This window comes from Mesoplodon bidens, assembly GCF_964165515.1.
Source record: "Mesoplodon bidens genome assembly, chromosome: 7".
NCBI lineage: Eukaryota > Metazoa > Chordata > Mammalia > Artiodactyla > Ziphiidae > Mesoplodon > Mesoplodon bidens.
The window spans coordinates 55,313,762-55,335,602 of NC_138164.1; the positions used below are offsets into that span (position 1 = coordinate 55,313,762).

Consider the following 21,841-nt stretch of genomic DNA (forward strand, 5'->3'; position numbering starts at 1 on the left):
TTTTACTGGGACACAGCCATGCTTGTGTGTTTACATGTTGTCTGCAGCTGCTTTCATGCTGTAACAGCAGAGTCGAGTAGTTGCAGTAGAAATTATATGGCCCACAAAACCAGAAATATTTACCATCTGGCCTTTGACAGAAAAAGTTTGCTGACAGTCTCAAATATGGTTGAGTGGGGCATCACTAGTCATTTTTGCTTAACGAATTATTTTAGGGCCTAAAGACATATCGTGACAGGGCTACAGATGCCCTAGAAAATACAAAAGAGGGAGAGAATTGCAGGACAATTATTTGTATTTTGAATTTAGATAGAATTAAGAATGCCACCTGTCCTTGTGTAAGCAAATCTTATTCAAAAGGAAAACTTTAAAATGTCTGTCACATATTTGTTCTAAGCTAGTTCCCCAATGTGGAAAGTTTTCCCAAGACTTCTGTTTGATCTGAGATTGTAGCATTCTGACAGTTGTCTCTGTGATGAATGAATTTCTTTTTAATTTAGATGAAACTGTGTTGCTTCTTTGACTTCTCATTCTTGGTGAAAGTGTACTTCCCAAGGTTATGTTTGCATTATGCCAAAATTCCTAGATAACTCCCTTAGTTTAAAAAATTAAAGGGAAGAAGTCGGATGAATTATTTCTGGCATCATGTAAGTTCTTTAAAACTTAGTGAAGATGAAGGAATTAGAGAGTCTGAAATTTTAACCTAGTTGCTTTTTATGACAGTATAGACAAAAGATTGACTATGATAGAAGAATGTCATATAAAAACATATTTTAGTCCTCTAAATATGCTAAAAACTGAGCATGGGCTTAATGCTATTTAAAGGTGGTGTTTATGCTTTACAAAGGATTACAATTTGACTGTGAGTCATGATTATTCCATAGAAAAAAGATACTGTTTTACTTGAGTATTGTTTGACAATATAAAAAATTTTAAACAGATCCTTTTTTCAAAACATCTCTGAAACTAATCATATTTATTAATATCTGCTTCCTGCAAAACAGTTTTTACTCAACAGAGTTTATAAATAGTTCACCTGTGGTTAAATTATCAAATAACAAGGCTTTTCCACCTATGCTGAAAGAAAGAAAATAAGCCTTTACATTGTAATCCTTGGTTATCATTGGGCTGAAGTTCCCTCTGATTTGGGGGGATATGTAATGAAATGATGTAATTTCTGAGACTTAAAACCCTAAAATCTTTGCTGATGAAGTTCAGAAACATATACAGATCAGTTCAGCGTTTGAAACCAAATTTTTGTCTTATGTCCACGTGTTAGAGCTTGTGAAATTGAGTGGTTTCCTGTTTTGCGTATGATAGATTCATAGTCGTATTGTGCAAGTTGTTCATCGTCATTTTCTCCTTTCGTGTCCCACCAAGGTTCCACCTTCCCAAGTCCACAGCTGTGCTTCTGCATCAATTATTTCGTGAAACATTTTTGTTTCTTTTTCCCAGGCATCTAGTGGAATTATTTCATCCCGTACATCATGACACCATGCGCTGATTATTTTTGCTGCGAGAGTGACGCCCAGAGACGTGCCTCGGAGTACATGCAGCCCAACTGGGACACCATCCTGGGTCCGCTGTGTGTGCCCCTGGTGGACAGGTTTACTAGCCTCCTCAAGGATATCCATGTGACCTCATGGTAATTCCCATCAACCGTCAACGCGGGGAGCTTTGCCAGAATTTCCCTTTCACATCCATGGAGGTGACGTAACTTCAAGAGACCTTAGTGCCCAGAGAGTGGGGAACCCCGACCAATTATTTTGAAGTCATCCTGGAATCCAGTGTTCCTTACTGGCTCACTAAGTTGGGCCGTTGAGGTGTAACCGAAAGAGAATAAAACTGGAGTTGAGGTCAGGGTTGAGCTTGTGTTTGGCTCCAACTCCCTGTGTGACCTTGACAAATAACTTTTCTGTAGCTGTTTTCTCATCTAGAAAATAAGGAACTTAAGTCACTGATTTTCTTTCATGCTCTTTCAACTCTGAGATTCTGTGTTTCAAGGTCATTTCTGAATGTGATTTCCTCCCTACTACCAATCAGCTGTTAAGGTTGTTAAAATGCGTCAGCAAAGTCATTCCAACCATAAGTCCTTGTGCTGTAAAAGTCGGGATGTACTTAGTCAAGCTGAAGCCATCCTGACCTCGGCGTGTCCTGTGACGTGTTCTTGGTAGATTTATGTCAGAGAAGGTGTGGAGTAGTGATTCAAGAGTTGACAGGTTTGGGTTTGAATCCTAGCTCAGGCGATTCTTCACAGTGTAGCCTTGGAACAGTTAGCTCACCTCTTTGAGCCTCAGTGCTCAAGAAACCAGTCCTTAAAACATCCCTGTTCTAAAACTTGAAGGCAGAGAAATTCTTCTTCTAAACCAAAGGATCCAGTTTTGGGTTTTTTTTCTTGCCTGCGGCCAATTTAAAGAATTTATTCCTGAAAGTTACGTCTCAAGAAGGATTTGTCCTTCCAAAACAAATGAAAATCCGAAGCACTGGCAGAACTGACTTAAAATGAGATGTAAGGGACCACACGTCCCTGTGGCTTGCATTGTGACTCCCCGAACTGTGGAGCGTTACTACTGTAGGGTTGGTGTGAGGTGCACACTTGTTAACAGTCTGTTCTCTTTTTCTATCCTGTCACCTCTTCTCTGGACACAGTTTCTGCTACAGATTGTAATGGGAAAAGAAGACTGGAAACCCAGACATATGTGACCACATGCCAACATAGAAAGCAAATGGGAGACCTTTTGCAGCACATCCCTGGAAAGCCTCTTTCAGTCCCCCCTTGCTAACTATTGTCTTATTGCACAGTGAACATTTTAGTGAAGCTCAGGGAGAGAACTCTCTCAGTATCATGTTTTCAGGTCTGACAAGCAAGTAGGCTAGCTTGAGTCTGCTAGATGAGCAAGGTCTTTGCAAGAAGTAGATTCAAGTTTGTTTCTCATTCACTTCATGTATGTTTCAGTAGGAAAACAACTCGTTTGATTTGGTTTAATTTCAGAGAACTTGAAATACCTGTTAGTTGATTCCACTCCTTGAACTACCGGATACCTGGCAAGGGTTAATGAGAGGGTAAATGGGGCTTATGGTTTAAAACATCTGTAACAGGGATGGCAGATAAATTTTCAGCTCAAGTGCCAACTTTGATAGATTGATGAAGGCTACCCAGAGCCCTGTGCGGAAAAGGGGTTTGAAGCTATTTCTTTTTTTTTTTAATCTTTTAAAATTTTTATTTATTTATTTATTTTCGGCTGCATTGGGTCTTTGTTGCTGTGCACGGGCTTTCTCTTGTCACGGCGAGCGGGGGCTACTCTTCATTGTGGTGTGCGGGCTTCTCATTGCAGTGGCTTCTCTTGTTGTGGAGCACGGGCTCTAGGCACACAGGCTTCAGTAGTTGTGGTGCGTGGGCTCAGTAGTTGTGGCGGGCAGGCTTAGTTGCTCCGTGGCATGTGGGATCTTCCAAGACCAGGGCTCGAACCCGTGTCCCCTGCATTGGCAGGTGGATTCTTAACCACTGCACCACCAGGGAAGTCCCTGAAGCTATTTCTAAGTCCACATTGATTAGCAACATCTTCCCTGGTTACCAGAGGCAGAAATGGCTGCATGTTTATTACATATATGATGTCTCCAAGCCATAATTAATTCAGTGTTTTGTTCATTTACTTACAAGTTACCATTCTTATTAGGTTTCTTAGTTTATTAAAACTATTTTTCAGAATTACCCTTGAAAACAAGTCTAAACTAAAGTATAAATTTTTTACTTGTCAGGCTGAACTAATAATACTTTAATAGCTTTGATGCCTTTATAGTCCAGCAAATGGACAATGGCTGTCACCCAACTTAATGACTCATTTGATTAATCATAGAATTTTAAACATTAGTAGAATCTGCTAATTTGCTCATCATTGGGGTAATAAGCAATAGACAAACAAGGAAATAAAAATTAAAACAATGCACTGATAATTTTATCAGAGCACTTTCTGTGGGACATCACTTAATTCCTGAAATGTTCATTGAGATCTTATTATAAGCATTGGACCAGGCTGTGTACAGTAAACACTTTTTTTGACATAGTTTTATAACTATTAAAAGTGACATTTGTTATTCTTAGGTGTTGTTTTTCATTCTCTGAAGAGTTTACTTACTGAACCTATTCTTTTTAATAAACAGCCTAATTTTACTGTCTACAGTTAAAACATTTGAGCTGCTTAATGGGTTGACAGTATTACAGCTTGGCAATGCCCAGTCTCCATAAAAAAAAAATTACTTGGAGCGTAGACAACATACTTAAGTCAATCTATGGTCATTGTAAGTTGGCCTCTGTATACCAAATTCGGTCATTTTTAAAGATTTTAAACCAAATACCAGATACTAGCATTGGTTCTTTGAGGGGCTATGATGAGACATTCCAGTGTGGATTTAAACTGCTCGAAATGTTGTCATACATCCCTATTATTATCTAGACACCCACATGAAGGAAGTTTTATGTCTTATATTTGCTTACAGAAAAGCAATCTGGGGCTTCCCTGGTGGTGCAGTGGTTGAGAGTCCACCTGCCGATGCACGGGACACGGGTTCGTGCCCCGGTCCCGGAGGATCCCACATGCCCCGGAGCGGCTGGGCCCGTGAGCCATGGCTGCTGAGCCTCCGCAGCGGGAGAGGCCACAACAGTGAGAGGCTCACACACCGCAAAAAAAGAAAAAAAAAAAAGAAAAGAAAAGCACTCTGGCTGTCAAAAATGACAAGGGGAGTATGGGGTAAAAAGCCGAGGTTGCCCGTAAGCGTCCAGGCACAACTTCTTGGATTGCTCGTGGACACATCCAGGTTCTGGCTCTCGACCAGCTGCAGAAAGCTTTGTGATTACTAGCTTGGGACACCTGATAGATACATTTTAAAGAAGTTCTCATTTTACTCTGTTTCATGGCTTTGGAGTTTTGTTCAGCTTTGTGAAAATCTCTTAATCATGGGGGAAATTACTATTCAAATAAGGTACTTTCTTGTCGTCTTTGTGTTTGAAAATACCAGAGAGAGGGGGATGGGCTGGGGTGGGTAGCAAGTCCTGTGGGTCATCCAGATACATATGGGGTCAAGTTTGAAAATATTTTCAAGGTCATAATGAACTGATATTTCTTTGTTACTGTTTAGTGGTGAGTTTTTGCAGAATGTCACTCACAAATAGGACGTGTCTCCTGTTTGCTGATGCAGGGAGTCTGAGGTCTGGGCGAGGCCCCCATGTGTTAGCCTAAGTCCTGTCAACGAGAACCAAGTTTGTTTGAGCTGCTAAGGGCAACACAGTCCTGGATGCACATGGATGCGACTGGAGGTTTTCTTGTTTTCCTCTCCAGTGCTTATTACAAAGAAACCTTGTTAAATGACATCCGGAGAGCCAGAGGGAAATACCAGGGTGATGCACTGACGAAGGAGCTGGCTCGCATCAAGCTCCGCACGGACAATACCGACGTTCTGACCTCAGACATCGTCATTAATTTACTGCTGTCCTGTCGTGATATCCAGGTATGAAATATGCTTGTCTGAGGCTATCACACTTCTTCCTTGACATGAGGAATTTCTCATATGAAGTACTCTTACACTAGGTGTACGGTTAGGTAACTGTTTTACAGACAAAATAGGGATGTGGCTAGGTCATAGGTCACCTCGCATATCTGTTGTGGTGGACGTATTGAAGAAGGTTTTGTCATATCAGAAGGCCACTCCAGCAAAATCTCAGAAACAGTACTGCTTAATAAAAGGAATTAGAACTAAACAGTTTATATGCACGTAGTGTTAGGCGTTGTTCCAAGCCCTTTGCAAGTCCTAATTCACTTAATTCTCTTCATAAGCCTATGGGGTGTACACTTGGATTATCTCCATTTTACAAATGAGGAACATGAGGTTCAGAGAAGTTAAGTAACTTGCCTAAGGTCACACAGCAGTTGGCAAAGTCACGATTCAAACTGAGGCAACCGGCTCTGTCCTCTTTGCTATTAACTCCTCTGCTAGTTCCTTTAGGCCTTTGTCACTTCCTTCTTTGTTTACCACTATCTATTAGTGAAAGGGAGAGCAGGAGTAGCAGAGGCAAGTCCAGGGCCCAGGGAATGCAGGGGTTTATTCTAAGACAAGTGACAGAGGCTTCTGGAAAGTTCTTGAGACAGGGTTTGTAGAATATGGTACCATGGAGGAAATCAGTCGTTTCCTCCCTCCAAGTTTAATGCTGTGGAGCCATTTCTAAGGATGTCTTGCCTTACTTTCCTTTGGAGGAACACAGGGCAATGTACATAACCTGCAGAATTCTACAAAGCCATATTGGAGGTTGTTGGCCACGGGTCTTTAAATCTGAATGAGAGAGGCTTCCGTTTATGACCTGAACCAAGAACAGAGTCAACCACTTAAGGAACTCGTGCCCCTGGTGATAAACAGATGCATCTAATTGATTTTAATAGCAGGTGCTATTAGGAATTACGATGATTAAATTATTCCCCATGGAACAAGAGAACGGGAGTGACCTTTTTTTGAAGTTTTTCTTCTGTTGAGCTGCTGGCTTCCTTCTGCCCTTGCTTTCACACATCTCTCCTCTTTATAACCTTCCATTGGTGGGACTCTCGGGCTCAAGGGTGAGCCAGAAGCTTCTTGCAATACTCTGCCTTCCCTGTCCCTGGGTAGCAGCACTGAGGTGTAAAGCCACAAAACAGACCTGAGATTTCAGTGGGAGGTCCTCATCTGCTAACTGTGGCTGGCTGTCAGCGAGTTGGCCCGAAAGGATTGTAAGCGCTGCTGAAAGGGTAGCACATGGCCCTGCTCGGAGGGGACACAGCTCAGACAAACACGGTAGCAATTTCTCCCTGGGTAATTATGCAGTTTAGAGCTATGCTTCTCAAGCGGGGGACATGTGGCAGTATCTGGAGACATACTTGGTTGTCACAGCTCGAGGAGGGAGGGGGAAGTGCTCCTGGCATCTAGTGGGTCAAGGCCACGGATGCTGCTTAACATCCCGCGATACACAGCACAGCCCCCACCGTAAAGAATGATCCAGCCCCTAAATGTCAGGAGTACCAAGGTTGAGAAATTCTGGTTTAGATGAATGTGATTGTTTCTGACAAAAAAGGAAGGATTGGCATGTTTCCCCCCCCTTTACGTGGCAAATAACTCTAAGATTTCCTACATGTTTATGTCCCGTTCATTTTAACCCACAGCCCTGCTGGTGTTAACTCTCCTACACTCAAAACGTGGTAGCTTCTCCTGGCTGCTGGGCTCATTTGTTTTGTTTTATCATCTTTGAATCTAACTTCCTTTCCCTGGTCCTTTTGTGACCTCTGATAGCAGGGATTCTTTCTCTGTCTTCTCTCTCATCCACCTTGTTGTTTTTAATCTCATTGCTATTCTTTTAAGGGCTTTAATGTCACTAAATGCTGCCTGTAGGGAAAGGCTTCTATTTAAATGCTGAGGCGGTCTCATGTTCATAACTGTTCAAAAACACCTTCAAGGAGCTGTGTTTCCTGTCTTTCTCACCTTGGGACCTCTTGCCAACAGGACTATGATGCAATGGTGAAGCTGGTAGAAACACTGGAAATGCTGCCGACGTGTGATTTGGCTGACCAGCATAACATTAAATTCCACTATGTGTTTGCACTGAATAGGTAAGAGTGATAATATGCGTATAGAGTTTTGAAACATGCCAGCTGTTAAATTGTTTCCTTCTTTCATTCAGCCCTCATTGAGGATGAGCCAGATCATGAGCTGAATGCTAAAGTTAAGAAAATGGACATGGCATGATCTTAACCTCCAGGGACTTTGTCTTTGGAACATATATTCTAGCTCCGAGATCACACATGTAACTAAATACTTACAGCTCAGAATTATAAATATATTAATGAATATCAAAGCATAGTAGAGGGAGGAAGGCACTTTGCTTTGGGGTTTTAAAGAAGCTTCTCTGGGTCTTTGGGGCTGGGTTTTTTTTTTTTCCCCAACATCTTTATTGGAGAATAATTGCACTACAGTGGTGTGTTAGCTTCTGCTGTATAACAAAGTGAAACAGCCATAGTTACACACATATCCCCATATCCCCTCCCTCTTGCGTCTCCCTCCCACCCTCCCTATCCCACCCCTCTAGGTGGTCACAAAGCACCGAGCTGATCTACCTGTGCTATGCGGCTGCTTCCCACTAGCTATCTATTTTACATTTGGTAGTGTATATATATCCATGCCACTCTCTCACTTCGTCCCAGCTTCCCCTTCCCCTCCCCGTGTCCTCAGGTCCAGTCTCCACATCTGCGTCTTTATTCATGTCCTGCCCCTAGGTTCTTCAGAACCTTTTTTTTTTTTTTAGATTCCATATATATGTGTTAGCATACGGTATTTGTTTTTCTCTTTTTGACTTACTTCACTCTGTGTGACAGACTCTAGGTCCATCCACCTCACTACAAATAACTCAATTTCATTTCCTTTTATGGCTGAGTAATATTCCATTGTATATATGTGCCACATCTTCTTTATCCATTCATCTGTCGATGGACGCTTAGGTTGCTTCCATATCCTGGCTATTGTAAATAGAGCTACAGTGAACATTGTGGTACATGACTCTTTTTGAATTATGGTTTTCTCAGGGTATATGCCCAGTAGTGGGATTGCTGGGTCGTATGGTAGTTCTATTTTTAGTTTTTTAAGGAACCTCCATACTGTTCTCCATAGTGGCTGTATCAGTTTACATCCCACCAACAGTGCAAGAGGGCTCCCTTTTCTCCACACCCTCTCCAGCATTTATTGTTTGTAGACTTTTTGATAATGGCCATTCTGACCCGTGTGAGGTGATACCTCATTGTAGTTTTGATTTGCACTTCTCTAATGATCAGTGATGTTGAACATCCTTTCATGTGTTTGTTGGCAATCTGTATGTCTTCTCTGGAGAAATGTCTGTTTAGGTCTTCTGTCCATTTTGGGATTGGGTGGTTTGTTTTTTTGATATTGAGCTGCATGGGCTGCTTGTATATTTTGGAGGTTAATCCTTTGTCCATTGCTTCATTTGCAGATGTTTTCTCCCATTCTGAGGGTTGTCTTTTGGTCTTGTTTATGGTTTCCTTTGCTGTGCAGAAAGCTTTGAAGTTTCATTAGGTCCCATTTGTTTATTTTTGTTTTTATTTCCATTTTTCTAGGAGTTGGGTCAAAAAGGATCTTGCTGTGCTTTATGTCATAGAGTGTTCTGCCTGTATTTTCCTCTAAGAGTTTTATAGTGTCCAGTCTTACATTTAGGTCTTTAATCCGTTTTTTTTTTTTTTTTTTTTTTTTTTGTGGTACGCGGGCCTCTCACTGCTGTGGCCTCTCCCGTTGCACAGCACAGGCTCCGGACGCACAGGCCCAGCGGCCATGGCTCACCGGCCCAGCCGTTCCATGGCATGTGGGATCTTCCCGGACCGGGGCATGAACCTGCGTCCCCTGCATGGGCAGGCGGACTCTCAACCACTGCGCCACCAGGGAAGCCCCCTTTAATCCGTTTTGAGTTTATTTTTGTGAATGGTGTTAGTAAGTGTTCTAATTTCATTCTTTTATATGTAGCTGTCCAGTCTTCCCAACACCACTTATTTAAGAGGCTTTCTTTTCTCCATTGTATATTCTTGCCTCCTTTGTCAAAGATAAGGTGACCATATATGTGCGTGGGTTTATCTCTGGGCTTTCTATCCTCTTCCATTGATCTATATTTCTGTTTTTGTGCCAGTATCATACTGTCTTGATTACTGTAGCTTTGTAGTATAGTATATTCCTCCAGCTCCAGTTTTCCTTCTCAACATTGCTTTGGCTATTCGGGGTCTTTTGTGTTTCCACATAAATTGTGAAATTTTTTGTTCTAGTTCTGTGAAAAATGCCATTGGTAGTTTGATAGGGATTGCATTGAATCTGTAGATTGCTTTGGGTAGTAAAGTCATTTTCACAATGTTGGTAATTCCAATCCAAGAACATGGTATATCTCTCCATCTGTTTATATCATCTTTAATTTCTTTCATCATTGTCTTATAATTTTCTCCCTATAGGTCTTTTGTCTCCTTAGGTAGGTTTATTCCTAGGTATTTTATTTTTTGCAATGGTAAATGGGAGTGTTTCCTTAATTTCAGATTTTTCATCATTAGTGTATAGTGTATAGAATGCAAGAAATTTCTGTGCATTAATTTTTTTCCTGCTAGTCTACCAAATTCATTGATTAGCTCTAGTAGTTTTCTGGTAGCATCTTTAGGATTCTCTATGTATCATATCATGTCATCTGCAAAGAGTGACAGTTTTACTTCTTCTTTTCCGATTTGGATTCCTTTTATTTCTTTTTCTTCTCTGATTGCTGTGGCCAAAACTTCCAAAACTATGTTGAATAAGAGTGGTGAGAGTGGGCAACCTTGTCTTGTTCCTGATCTCAGTGGAAATGGTTTCAGTTTTTCACCATTGAGAACGATGTTGGCTGTGGGTTTGTCATATATGGCCTTTATTATGTTGAAGTAAGTTCCCTCTATGCCTATTTTCTGGAGCGACTTATCACATGTGGGTGTTGAATTTTGTCAAAAGCTTTTTCTGCATCTATTGAGGTGATCATATGGTTTTTCTCCTCCAGTTTGTTAGCATCGTTTATCACATTGATGGATTTGCATATATTGAAGAATCCTTGCATTCCTGGGATAAACCCCACTTGATCATGGTATATGATCCTTTTAATGTGCTGTTGGAATCTTGGTTGTAGGTTTTTCCCTTTCATCACTTTAAGAATGTTCTGCCACTCCCTTCTGGCTTTCAGAGTTTCTGCTGAAAGATCAGCTGTTAACATTATGGGGATTCCCTTGTATGTTATTTGTTGCTTTTCCCTTGCTGCTTTTTTTTTTTTTTTTTTTTTTTTTGCAGTATGCGGGCCTCTCACTGTTGTGGCCTCTCCCGTTGTGGAGCACAGGCTCCGGACACGCAGGCTCAGCGGCCATGGCTCACGGGCCCAGCCGCTCCACGGCATGTGGGATCTTCCCGGACTGGGGCATGAACCCATGTCCCCTGCATCAGCAGGCGGACTCTCAACCACTGTCCCACCAGGGAAGCCCCTCCATTGCTGCTTTTAATATTTTTTCTTTTTATTTAATTATTATTATTATTATTTAAAATTTATTTTTGGCTGCGTTGGGTCTTCATTGCTGCATGCAGCCTTTCTCTAGTTGCGGTGAGCGGGGGCTACACTTCGTTGCTGTGCGCAGGCTTCTGATTGTTGTGGCTTCTCTTGTTGTGGAGCGTGGGCTCTAGGCACGCAGGCTTCAGTAGTTGCAGCACACTGGCTCAGTAGTTGTGGCTCACGGGGTCTAGAGTACAGGCTCAGTAGTTGTGGCACATGGGGGTTAGTTGCTCCACAGCATGTGTGATCTTCCTGGACCAGTGCTTGAACCCGTGTCCCCTGCATTGGCAGGCAGATTCTTAACCACTACACCACCAGGGAAGTCCTACATTTAATTTTTGATAGTTGATTAATGTGTGTGTTGGCATGTTTCTCCTTGAATTTATCCTGTATGGGACTCTCTGTGCTTCCTGGACTTGATTGACTGTTTCCTTTCCCATATTAAGGAAGTTTTCAAGTATAATCTCTTCAAATATTTTCTCAGACCCTTTCTTTTTCTTTTCTTCTTCTGGGACCCCTATAATTCGAATGTTGGTGAGTTTCATGTTGTCCCAGAGGTCTCTGAGACTGTCCTCAATTCTTTTCATTCTTTTCTCTTTATTCTGCTCTGCAGTAGGTATTTCCACTATTTTATCTTCCAGGTCACATATCCGTTCTTCTGCCTTAGTTATTCTGCTATTGATCCCTTCTAGAGAATTTTTAATTTCATTTATTGTGTTGTTCATCATTGTTTGTTTGCTCTTTAGTTCTTCTAGGTTCTTGTTAGATGTTTCTTGGATTTTTTCCATTCTATTTCCAAGATTTTGGATCATCTTTACTGTCATTACTGTGAATTCTTTTTCAGATAGACTACCTATTTCCTTTTCATTTGTTAGGTCTGGTGGGTTTTTACCTTGCTCCTTCATCTGCTGTGTATTTCTCTGTCTTCTCGTTCTGCGTAACTTACTGTGTTTGGGGTCTCCTTTTCGCAGGCTGCAGATTCGTAGTTCCCGTTGTTTTTGGTGTCTGCCCCAGTGGGTAAGGTTGGTTCAGTGGGTTGTGTCGGCTTCCTGGTGGAGGGGACTGGTGCCTGTGTTCTGGTGGATGAGGTTGGATCTTGTCTTTCTGGTGGGCAGGACTACATCAGGTGGTGTGTTTTGGGGTGTCTGTGAACTTATTATAATTTTAGGCAGCCTCTCTGCTAATGGGTGGGGTTGTTTTCCTGTCTTGCTAGTTGTTTGGCATGGGGTGTCCAGCACTGGAGCTTGCTGGTCATTGAGTGGAGCTGGGTCTTAGCGTTGAGACGGAGATCTCTGAGAGAGCTCTTGCCAATTGATATTACACGGGGCCAGGAGGTCTCTGGTGGTCCAATGTCCTGAACCCGGCTCTCCCACCTCAGCGGCTCAGGCCTGACAGCCGGCTGAAGCACCAAGACCCTGTCAGCCACACGGCTGGAGAACATGGGCTATGAGTTGGGTGTCAGCCACTGCCCTGTTGTAGCTCTGTCTCAGCTTTCTCCAAAGGTCACCCAGATACATTGGGTTATTCCAGCGTTCCTCAGAACTTGCACATGCTGGTCTGGGATTTGTAGATGTCCTCCTGATACTCTTCACTGAAATACCTTGCATTCTTGGTGGTGAGAGATATGCTAATAGTGTTGGTTCTCTTCAGTTCAGAGACTGGAACAGTCTGAGCCTTCATGTGGCCACGTCAGGAGCAGCTGGCCAACAGTCCCAGTGTGATAACATGTCAGATTCCAAGAAGGCTTTCTGCAGTGCCTGAGCAGTAGTCCCAAGCATCTGCTCTGCTCAACTGCAGCACTCTGACCAGGGAACTCGTTGGGACCCTCAAACAATGATTTCTGCTGGCCCTAGAGCCTGACTTGCCCACCCAGGCAAGGAGCTGAGGAGAGCATCTCCCAGCCCCATCTCACCAGAGGAGCGGACACCTGGGTGGGGCTGGGTTTGGGTTTTTTTAAATTAATTAATTTATTTGGTGTTTTAAATTTTTGGCTGTGCTGGGTCTTCGTTGCTGTGCACGGGCTTTCTCTAGTTGCAGTGAACGGGGGCCACTCTTCATTGCGGTGGCTTCTCCTGTTGCAGAGCACAGGCTCTGGGCGCACGGGCTTCAGTAGTTGTGGCTTGTGGGCTCTAGGCGCACATGCTCAGTAGTTGTGGCGCACAGGCTTAGTTGCTCCGCGGCATGTGGGATCTTCCCGGGCCAGGGATCGAACCCGTGTCCCCTGCATAGGCAGGCGGACTCTTAACCACTGTGCCACCAGGGAAGCCCTGGGGCTGGGTTTTTATGATTTAGTAAAAAATTGCCTCATGGGCGGGATAGAGTGTGGGATGGGAGTGGTGAAAGGGCCATTCCACTTGGCCAGAAGTGTGAGCAGATAGTTCTTCATGTGCATTTTGCCTTCTGGGAACATCCAGAACATGAGATGTAGGTGAAGTAAATGTCTGCAGTGAGCAGAGTGTGGAGGGTGGGACTGTGTCGTGAAAGGACCTTGTGTACACAAATAAGGAGCTGAGAGTGTCTTGTAGGCTGGGTGGGTGGGGGCAGTTTTAACAACAGGATTAACGTTGTATGATGGGGAAAGAGGGTGCTGTCTTTATGTAGTAGTATAATCTGAACTTCAGAGCACAAATTACTGGGCTAGGTAGAGTATGTGAGACTTGGAAATTCCTGCTTGGAGACCATGAGCCTCAAAAGCTTATTGCTAGGGGTGTCAGCTGAGATGCTGTAGTAAAGAGCCCCCAAATGCAATGATTTAAATCAGATTGAAATTTCTCTTTTACATAGCAGTCTAGAGGTGAGTGGGCCAGGCTAGTGGCATAGTACTGCCCCAGGAGTTGTTCAGGGACCTAGCTTCTGACCATTTTGTAGCTCTTTCATTCCCAGGAGTGTTGTCCTCTTCTAGTTGAAGCTAGGTCACTGCTACTCTGTGTTCCAGCCTAATGAAAGGGGTAAAGAGTGGAAGCCCAGGGCAAGCAGTTTCCTTTAAAGCAAGTAGAATTTGCGCATGCCACTTCCACTGACATTCTATCAGTGAGAACATAGTCACATGATCCCTATCTAGCTGTAAGGGAAGCTGGGAAATGTAGTCGCTAGCTGGGTGGCCATGTGCCCATTCAAACTCGGCTACTGTGGATTTGGAGGATAGCTAGGAGTCTGACACATCCAATTTCACAAAATCCGAGTTGCCTAAATGTCTTAGTCCTACAGTCACTCTTCCTCCCCAGTAAGATACAGGAAGAGGGGTGGCATTAGGTGAACATGGTGAGAATCACGCCCAAATGCACTTCCCACTGGGCCTGTCCTCTGCTGGGGCCAGGAATTGGTCATGTTTGAATCACATGGCAAAAAACTCTGGGAGGATATTCAAACATGGCTTGAGAACCAAAGAGTTCTGACATCTTCTTATCAACCTTCCACGGCCAACATCTTCCTCAGGGAATGAATATAGTGAGGGTCGATGGTAACCCGAGTTAGAGGACTTTTGGGTCTGATTTCTCAGAGGCTTTTCTTTGCTTCAGCAGCTGGGTTAAGCTGTAGATTGTGGACCTGCCACTGACAACACCTGCCCGACAGCAGCAACACGGAAACCCATGGCTTCAGGATTCTTGTAATGCATATGAGGCTACATCTCTCTTTTATATTAAAGTATGTAAAATGCACAGGCAGTGAAATGTGTAGATCTTTATACAAATTGATGAGTTTTAATAGATACACACATGTAAACAACACCCCTATCAAAATATACAAGATTTCCACCACCCCCCAGAAAGTACCTTTGTGCCCCTTTGCAGGTAGTCCCCACCCCTCCATAGGCAGCCATTATTCATATATTGTAACCTCTGTCTCCATAGATGAGTTTTTCCTGTCCTTCAACTTCGTATAAATGTAATCACACAGTACGTACTCTTTTGTGTCTGGCTTCCTTCACTCAGCATTGTGTTTGTGAGATTCGTCCATGCTGTTGGATGTGTCACTAGTTCATTCTTTCTCCTTGCTGTGGAATATTTCGTTGTGTGGATATGCCACAAGTGATTTATCCATTTTACTGCTGATAGACCTGTAGGTTGTTTTCCAGTTTGGGGATACTAAGAACAGTCCTGCTGTGAGCATTCTTGTGCATGATTTTTGCACACAAATGGACACATTTCTGTTGGGTACATAGCACGTGCTTGTGTCCTGCTGTACTAGATACCGGCAAATAGTGGTAGTCGGGATTTGGATTCCTTTTGGCAGAGGGGCTTCATGGTCTCTATGAAAATGTGCCTTATCTCTCCCCAGCAGTCTTTAAACTCAGCATCCCAAGGCGGGGAACATTGGGAAGGGCATCTTCCTTAAGCCTGAAAAAAAAAGTTTTGTACCTCTCTTCCCTCAGAGTAGTGGGTTCTGCTTTTATTTATACTTAAATTATACTTGATCGATCCTTGACTGAACAAGGATTAATGACTTATCACTGGTGAAGTTTCTGGAAGAATGCCTGGCACACTTTAAGTGCTATTTTTAAAAATGGTTCATTAAATTAAAACTAAGAGGGCCTTTTAAAGTGCTCACCACCAAGTCTTTTCCTGGACCAAGCAGAGGTAATGGTTGTCAAGCAGAATGAAATAATCTGATTACCATCCACTCAAAGTAATGAAAGAATAAAACATGTTTTGAAATGGAAAATCAGTATCTAAGAGAACCGGGTGTGGCAGGATGAAGTGATTCCTGGAGGATATATGTTTCCCATTTGGAAGCAGAATGGCTGGGATTGCTTGCCAGACAGCCACCTTTCTGATGACAGGTCTTTTCCTTCTAGTCTGATGGCTCCCTATTAGACGGTGGTTCTCTTCACTGCCAGGAGAACAGTCACCACAAATATGTATATTGAAGCTGGCCTCCTTAGTGCCAGGAACCTCATTTTCTCCAACCAACGAGAGATTTTCTGTAGAATTGCAATATTTGCTTCATTTATACATGCAATCTGATCCTGAATTTCACATCTTTGCTTTAGGTATAATTTGGCCAGCTGTCAGCAGAGTCACAGTAGGATTTCACATTAGGTCCAGTTTTGAGAAAGTTTATGGAGATACCGTGTTTCTGTAAAGGGGAATATAGTGATGGGCAAATAATGAATTTTCCTGCATTACAGTTGACCATTAACTCTTAGGAAGTGGAACAAATGACGGCCATTAGTGTTACTAAAAGTTGACAGGAATGAATGATTTGACCCTTCGTGTATTAGGCAAGGGCTCCCTGTATTAGGAAAGCTGCCTTGAGTTGGCATCTTTGCCCGATAGCTTCCCTTTCACTGCCTTAGAAGGCCATTCAAAGCTACTTCAAGTTTCCACTGAGCCGTTAAATTGCTTGCCTCCCAATGGCGTGGAACCTTTATGAACAGTTTTTATTTGCTGTTACTTTTACAGACAGGATATTATTAGATATGCTAATGCAGCCAGAAGATCCTGACCAGGGATCCAGGCAGCAGGCAGAGGCATGGCCTGGAAGAAGAATAACAGAATCAAAGTCCTGGGTTTAAAAACAACAAAACTCACCTGTCTCAAGGCAGGACTGTACTCATATTCTCCTCCCTGCATCTTTGGGTCCAGACTGCCAGCCCTGGCAAAATTGAACTCATTGAATTACTCAGCAAGTGGAAGGGAAACTGAATGTGTGACACGTTTATTGGAATATGATGTGTCTCTCTGTAAGTGAGTTAAGGGGAGTGATGGAGAGAGGAAGATACTCTGTGGGCCCTAGAAACGTGTGTGGGCGGGAATATTAGATGAAAGTTACTGAATCCAGCCCACACCAAAGGGTCTGCAGGCTTGTTACAGAACCTACAGCAGTCAGCTCATCCTTGGCCTCTGGGCTGCCCAGCCAGGTCATTGCTCAGGTGGAGGGACGGTGAGAGCTTGTTGTCTCTGCAGTAACCACCAGCCTCCTTTCTTTGGGTTTCTTTTGTTTATATTCACGGTGTGATCTCACCATATGTTTATCTAAATAGCCATTTTTTATTACATGTTTGTAAAGAGTAGGAAAGTGATGACATCACCCTACTTTTTTTCTATTTTTTTTAAATTGAAATATAGTTGGTTTACAATGTTGTGTCAGTTTCAGGTGTACAGCAAAGTGATTTTATATATATATATATATATATATACACACACACACACATATATGTGTGTATATATATATATATATATACACATGTACATGTATATATGTATATGTATATACATATATATTCTTTTTCAGATTCTTTTCCACTATGGGTTATTATAAAATATTGAGTATAGTTCCCTGTGCTACTCAGTAGGTCCTTGTTGTTTATCTATTTTATATATAGTACTGTGTATCTGTTAATCCCAAACTCCTAATTTATCCCTCCCCACCTTTTCCCTGTGGTAACCATAAATTAGTTTTCTGTGTCTGTGGGTCTGTTTGTGTTTTGTAAATAAGTTCATTTGTATCACTTTTTTAGATTCCACATAGAAGCAGTATAATGTGATACTTGTCTTTGTCTGGTTTACATAGCCCTACTTTTATAGTTCATTTCCCTTCAGCTACCTAAAACCATGTTGCAAAAGAAGGATACATATTTGTGGTGATTGTTTTCCTGGCAGTGAGGAGAACCACAAAATCTGTGAATTTACAAGGAATCATGTAGTCCAGCGGTCCCCACCCTTTTTGGCACCAGGGACCGGTTTCATGGAAGACAGTTTTTCCATGGACCAGGGAGGCGGTGGGGAAGGGGGATGGTTCAGGCGGTAATGTGAGCGATGGGGAGTGATGGGGAGCAGGAGATGAAGCTCCACTCACTCGTCCACTGCTCACCTCCTGTGCGGCCCCGTTCCTAACAGGCCACGGACCGGTATCGGTCCACGGCCTGGGGGTTGGGGACCCCTGATGTAGTCTAAATCTTTTATTTTAGAGAGGGGGAAGAAAGAAAGGCAAAGGCCCAAAATAAAATAGCTGGTCATTAAGAGTTCTGGGACCAGAACTCCCCAATTTTAGCACAGTGCTCTATATACACTAATTTAATCATATCATGGCATAATCAATGAAACTCTTCCCAGAAAGCTTTAGCTTATATTTTGTTTGCCCGATGGGCAACTAAAATAAGCCATGGGCCTCTTGGAATTGTAGGGCCATTACTGTTATATGTCCTACTTTTTCATGTATGTTGAGAGCATCAGACAATAGCTGAATATTGAAGCCACTTTCATAATAAATACTTTTTATACCAAAAGACAAGTTGCTTTTTTTTTTTTTAATGAGAAGTGGACCATCTTATTATCTTCTGAGCAGTGGCCTGGCCAATAATACATATTTTCCTTTTGAAACATATTTATCCAAAGAACTTACCACTTCCATCTGTCCTCCTTCCTCCCCGCTGGCCTCTTTGAGCCTATGTTATCTACCTTTTCTGTCAAATTCCTGCTTCAGTTCCCTTTCTTTTGTGCTTCCTTCATTTACTGACTTATTTGTGTGTCAGTGGAAGGGCTTTGTGCTAAAGAAGGAGAGAGTTCGTTAGGGGTGACTTAAGTTAACGCATGATTTCAAAATGTAATCACGTGTGTATGTATTGCATACTTGAACTTATACAGACAGGTGAACTTGTTCTCTTCATATTAATCATGCTGCAATGCTTTGCCTTGGACAATGCTGCCGTTATTCAGAATATCATTGTATCATTGGGGGGGGGATTTTTTTCCTTCAGAATTGCTTTAAGAGTCATCTAACACGGTATATAGGAAATCAGTGTCATTACTGTGGGCTTTGAAGGCAAACAGACTTGGGTTTGAATTCCAGCTCCTATACTTAAGTCTTGTGGCCATGGTCAAGCCACTAAATCTCCTGAAGCCACCTTCCTCATACGTAAAATGGGATACTAACATCTACCTTGCAGTAAGCTTTCCAGGGAGTAATCCTGGCATGAAGCAGGTGTTTGGCTGTGGCTAAGGCTGTGACTATTACTGTGTAGCTTGGTTACCCGTATTTTTACCAAGTTTAAGAGAAAACTTTTGACCATTTCCAAATATCAAAACTACTAGGAAAATAGAGATTTGCCACCAAGGAAGATAGTTTAGAGGAAGAAATTTCATAAAGCAATAAAAGTGCTGTTAGCATGAAAACATCGCTGGGATAAGTAATGGTCCTCTGAGGTGATGATTTTGAATGAGACAAGGTTTGTTTGAGTGTAGATATTTGTAGGAAAAAGAATAGTGTTTAGTAAAATTCAGAGTTGATTACTTTATAACAGGTTTTTCAACTTTGCACTAGTGCCAACTAGAGCTGCGTAATTCTCTGTTTGGGAGGCCATCTTATATATTGTAGGAAGTTTAGCAACCTCCCAGTCTTTCCGCCCTAGGTGCCAGTAGCAACCCGACCCCCAAGTTGTGACAACCAGAAGTGTCTACAGACATTGCCAGGTGTCCCCTAGGAACAAAATCAGCCTTGCATGAGACCACTGCGTTATAGGGAGTCATTCTGGTTGTGAAAAGAGCATATGCTTTGATGTTTGAATCACTTACCAGCAATATGATGTTGACAAGGTAATTAAACTCCTTAAGCCTGAGTTTGCTCATCTGTAAACCAGGTTGGAGATCCCTATGGTGTGGATTAAATGAGATACACCACATGCAGGTGGCCTGCACAGCCCCTGGCAGCTAGATGGCTGTTAACAAAAGTGCGGTTCCTTCTTCATTTATCCTCTCCTTTCACTTCTTAATTCAAATGGGGAGGTTACCTAGTGTGATATAAAAAGATTACAGAATCTCTATCAAAATTCTGTGCATTTTCCACAGAAGTAGGAAAAAAAATCCTAAAATTCGTGTAGAACCGCACAAGACCCCCAAATAGCCAAAGCAATCTTGAGAAAGAAGAACAAAGCTGTATCATACTTCCTGATTTCAAACTATATGTATTACAAAGCTATAGTAATCAAAATGATATGATACTGGCAAAATGATACAGACACATAGACCAGTGGTACAGAATAGAGAGCCCAGAGATAAGTCCACGTACATACAGTAAACTAACCTTTGACAGGGCACCAGGAATACATAATGGAGAAAAGATAGTCTTTTCAATAAATGGTGTTGGCAAAACTGGATATTCACATGCAAAAGAATAAAATTGGACCATGTCTTACACCATATGCAAAAATTAACTTGAAATAGATTATAGACTTATATCTAAGACCTTAAACCATAAAACTTCTAGAAGAAAACATAGGGAAAAACTCACTGACATTGTCCTTGACACTGATTTTTTTTGGCTGTGACATCAAAAGCACAGGCAACAAAAGCAACATAAACAATAAAAGCAAAATAAACAATTGGGACTACATCAGATTCAGATGCTTCTGTACAGCAAAAGAACCATCAACAAAATGAAAAGGCAACCTACTGAGTGGGAGAAAATATTTGCAAATCAGATATGTGATAAGCAGTTCATATCCAAAATATATAAAGAACTCACAGAGGTAAGTGTTGGTGAGAGTGTGGAGAAAGGGGAACACTTGTACACTGTTTGTGGGAATGTAAGTTGGTTCAGCCATTATGAAAAACAGTGTGGAGGTTTTTCAAAAAATTAAAAATAGAACTACCATGTGGTCCAGCAACCCCACTTCTGGGTATATATCCAAAGGAAATGAAATCAGTATCTCGCAGAGATATCTGCACTCCCCTGTTCATTGCAGCATTATTCAGAATAGCCAAGGTATGGAGACAACCAAAGTGTCGGTCAACAGATGGCTAAAGAAAATGTGGCGTGTGTGTGTGTGTGTGCAATGAAATATTATTCAGCTGTAAAGAAGAAGGATATCCTGCCATTTGCAAAAACATGGATGTACCTGGAGGACATTATGCCAAGTAAAATAAGCCAGACACAGGAAGACAAATATTGTATGATCTCATTTATATGCAGAATCTAAAATTTTCAAGCTTATAGAACCAGATTGTAGAATGGGAGTTGGTAGGGGCTGGTGGATAGGGAAAAATGGGGAGATGTTGGTCAAAGGGTACAAACTTTAGTTATAAGATGAATGAGTTCTGGGAATGTAATGTACAGCACGGTGACTATACAGTTGGTAATACTGTATTGTATACTTGAAATTTGCTAAGAGAGTAGATCTTAAGTGTTCCCACCACACAAAAAAGGAACCATGTGAGATGATGGATGTGTTAACTAACTTAATTGTGGTAATCATTTCACAATGCATACATATATCAAATCATCACATCGTAACCCCTGGAGTGGGGGAAGATTGCAGAGGAGTCAACATAGCAAATGTGAGGTGACTTACTGGCTTAGTCTGTAGAAATTATGGCTATTTAAAGTAAATAAGAAAAACTACTCATAATTTAGCCAAAAAGTTGCCCATAGATCTTTTTTCAAAATGTTATTGGAGCATAGTTGATTTACGATGTCGTATTAGTTTCAGGTGTACAGCAAAGTGATTAAGTTATACATATACATATATTCATTCTTTTTCAGATTCTTATATAGGTTATCACAGAATATTGAGTAGAATTCCCTGTCCTATACAGTAGGTCCCTATTGGTTATCTATTTTATATATAGTAGTGTGTGTATGTTAATCGCAAACTCCTAATTTATCCCTCCCCCTGCATTTTGTTTTCGAAATCTGAGTCTGTTTTTGTTTTCTTTTTTTGGCTGAGTAATATTCCATTGTGTATATGTTGCCCATAGCTCTTGGCTGACCAGGAGTTGGTTGTCTAGA

The 21,841-nt window shown here is 41.9% G+C and overlaps 1 protein-coding gene across 1 annotated transcript in view; it reads left to right on the forward strand.

Annotated features, from left to right (window-relative positions):
• The window catches only part of LOC308620114 (mitogen-activated protein kinase kinase kinase 15-like), a gene marked incomplete at its 5' end in the record, with an annotated part of 118,246 nt that overhangs the window by 18,981 nt on the left and 77,424 nt on the right, over positions 1-21,841 (forward strand). Inside the window, 3 exon segments of the mRNA XM_081239434.1 lie at positions 1,464-1,645; positions 5,337-5,505; positions 7,519-7,625. Coding sequence (XP_081095560.1) covers positions 1,464-1,645; positions 5,337-5,505; positions 7,519-7,625 — 458 coding nt within the window.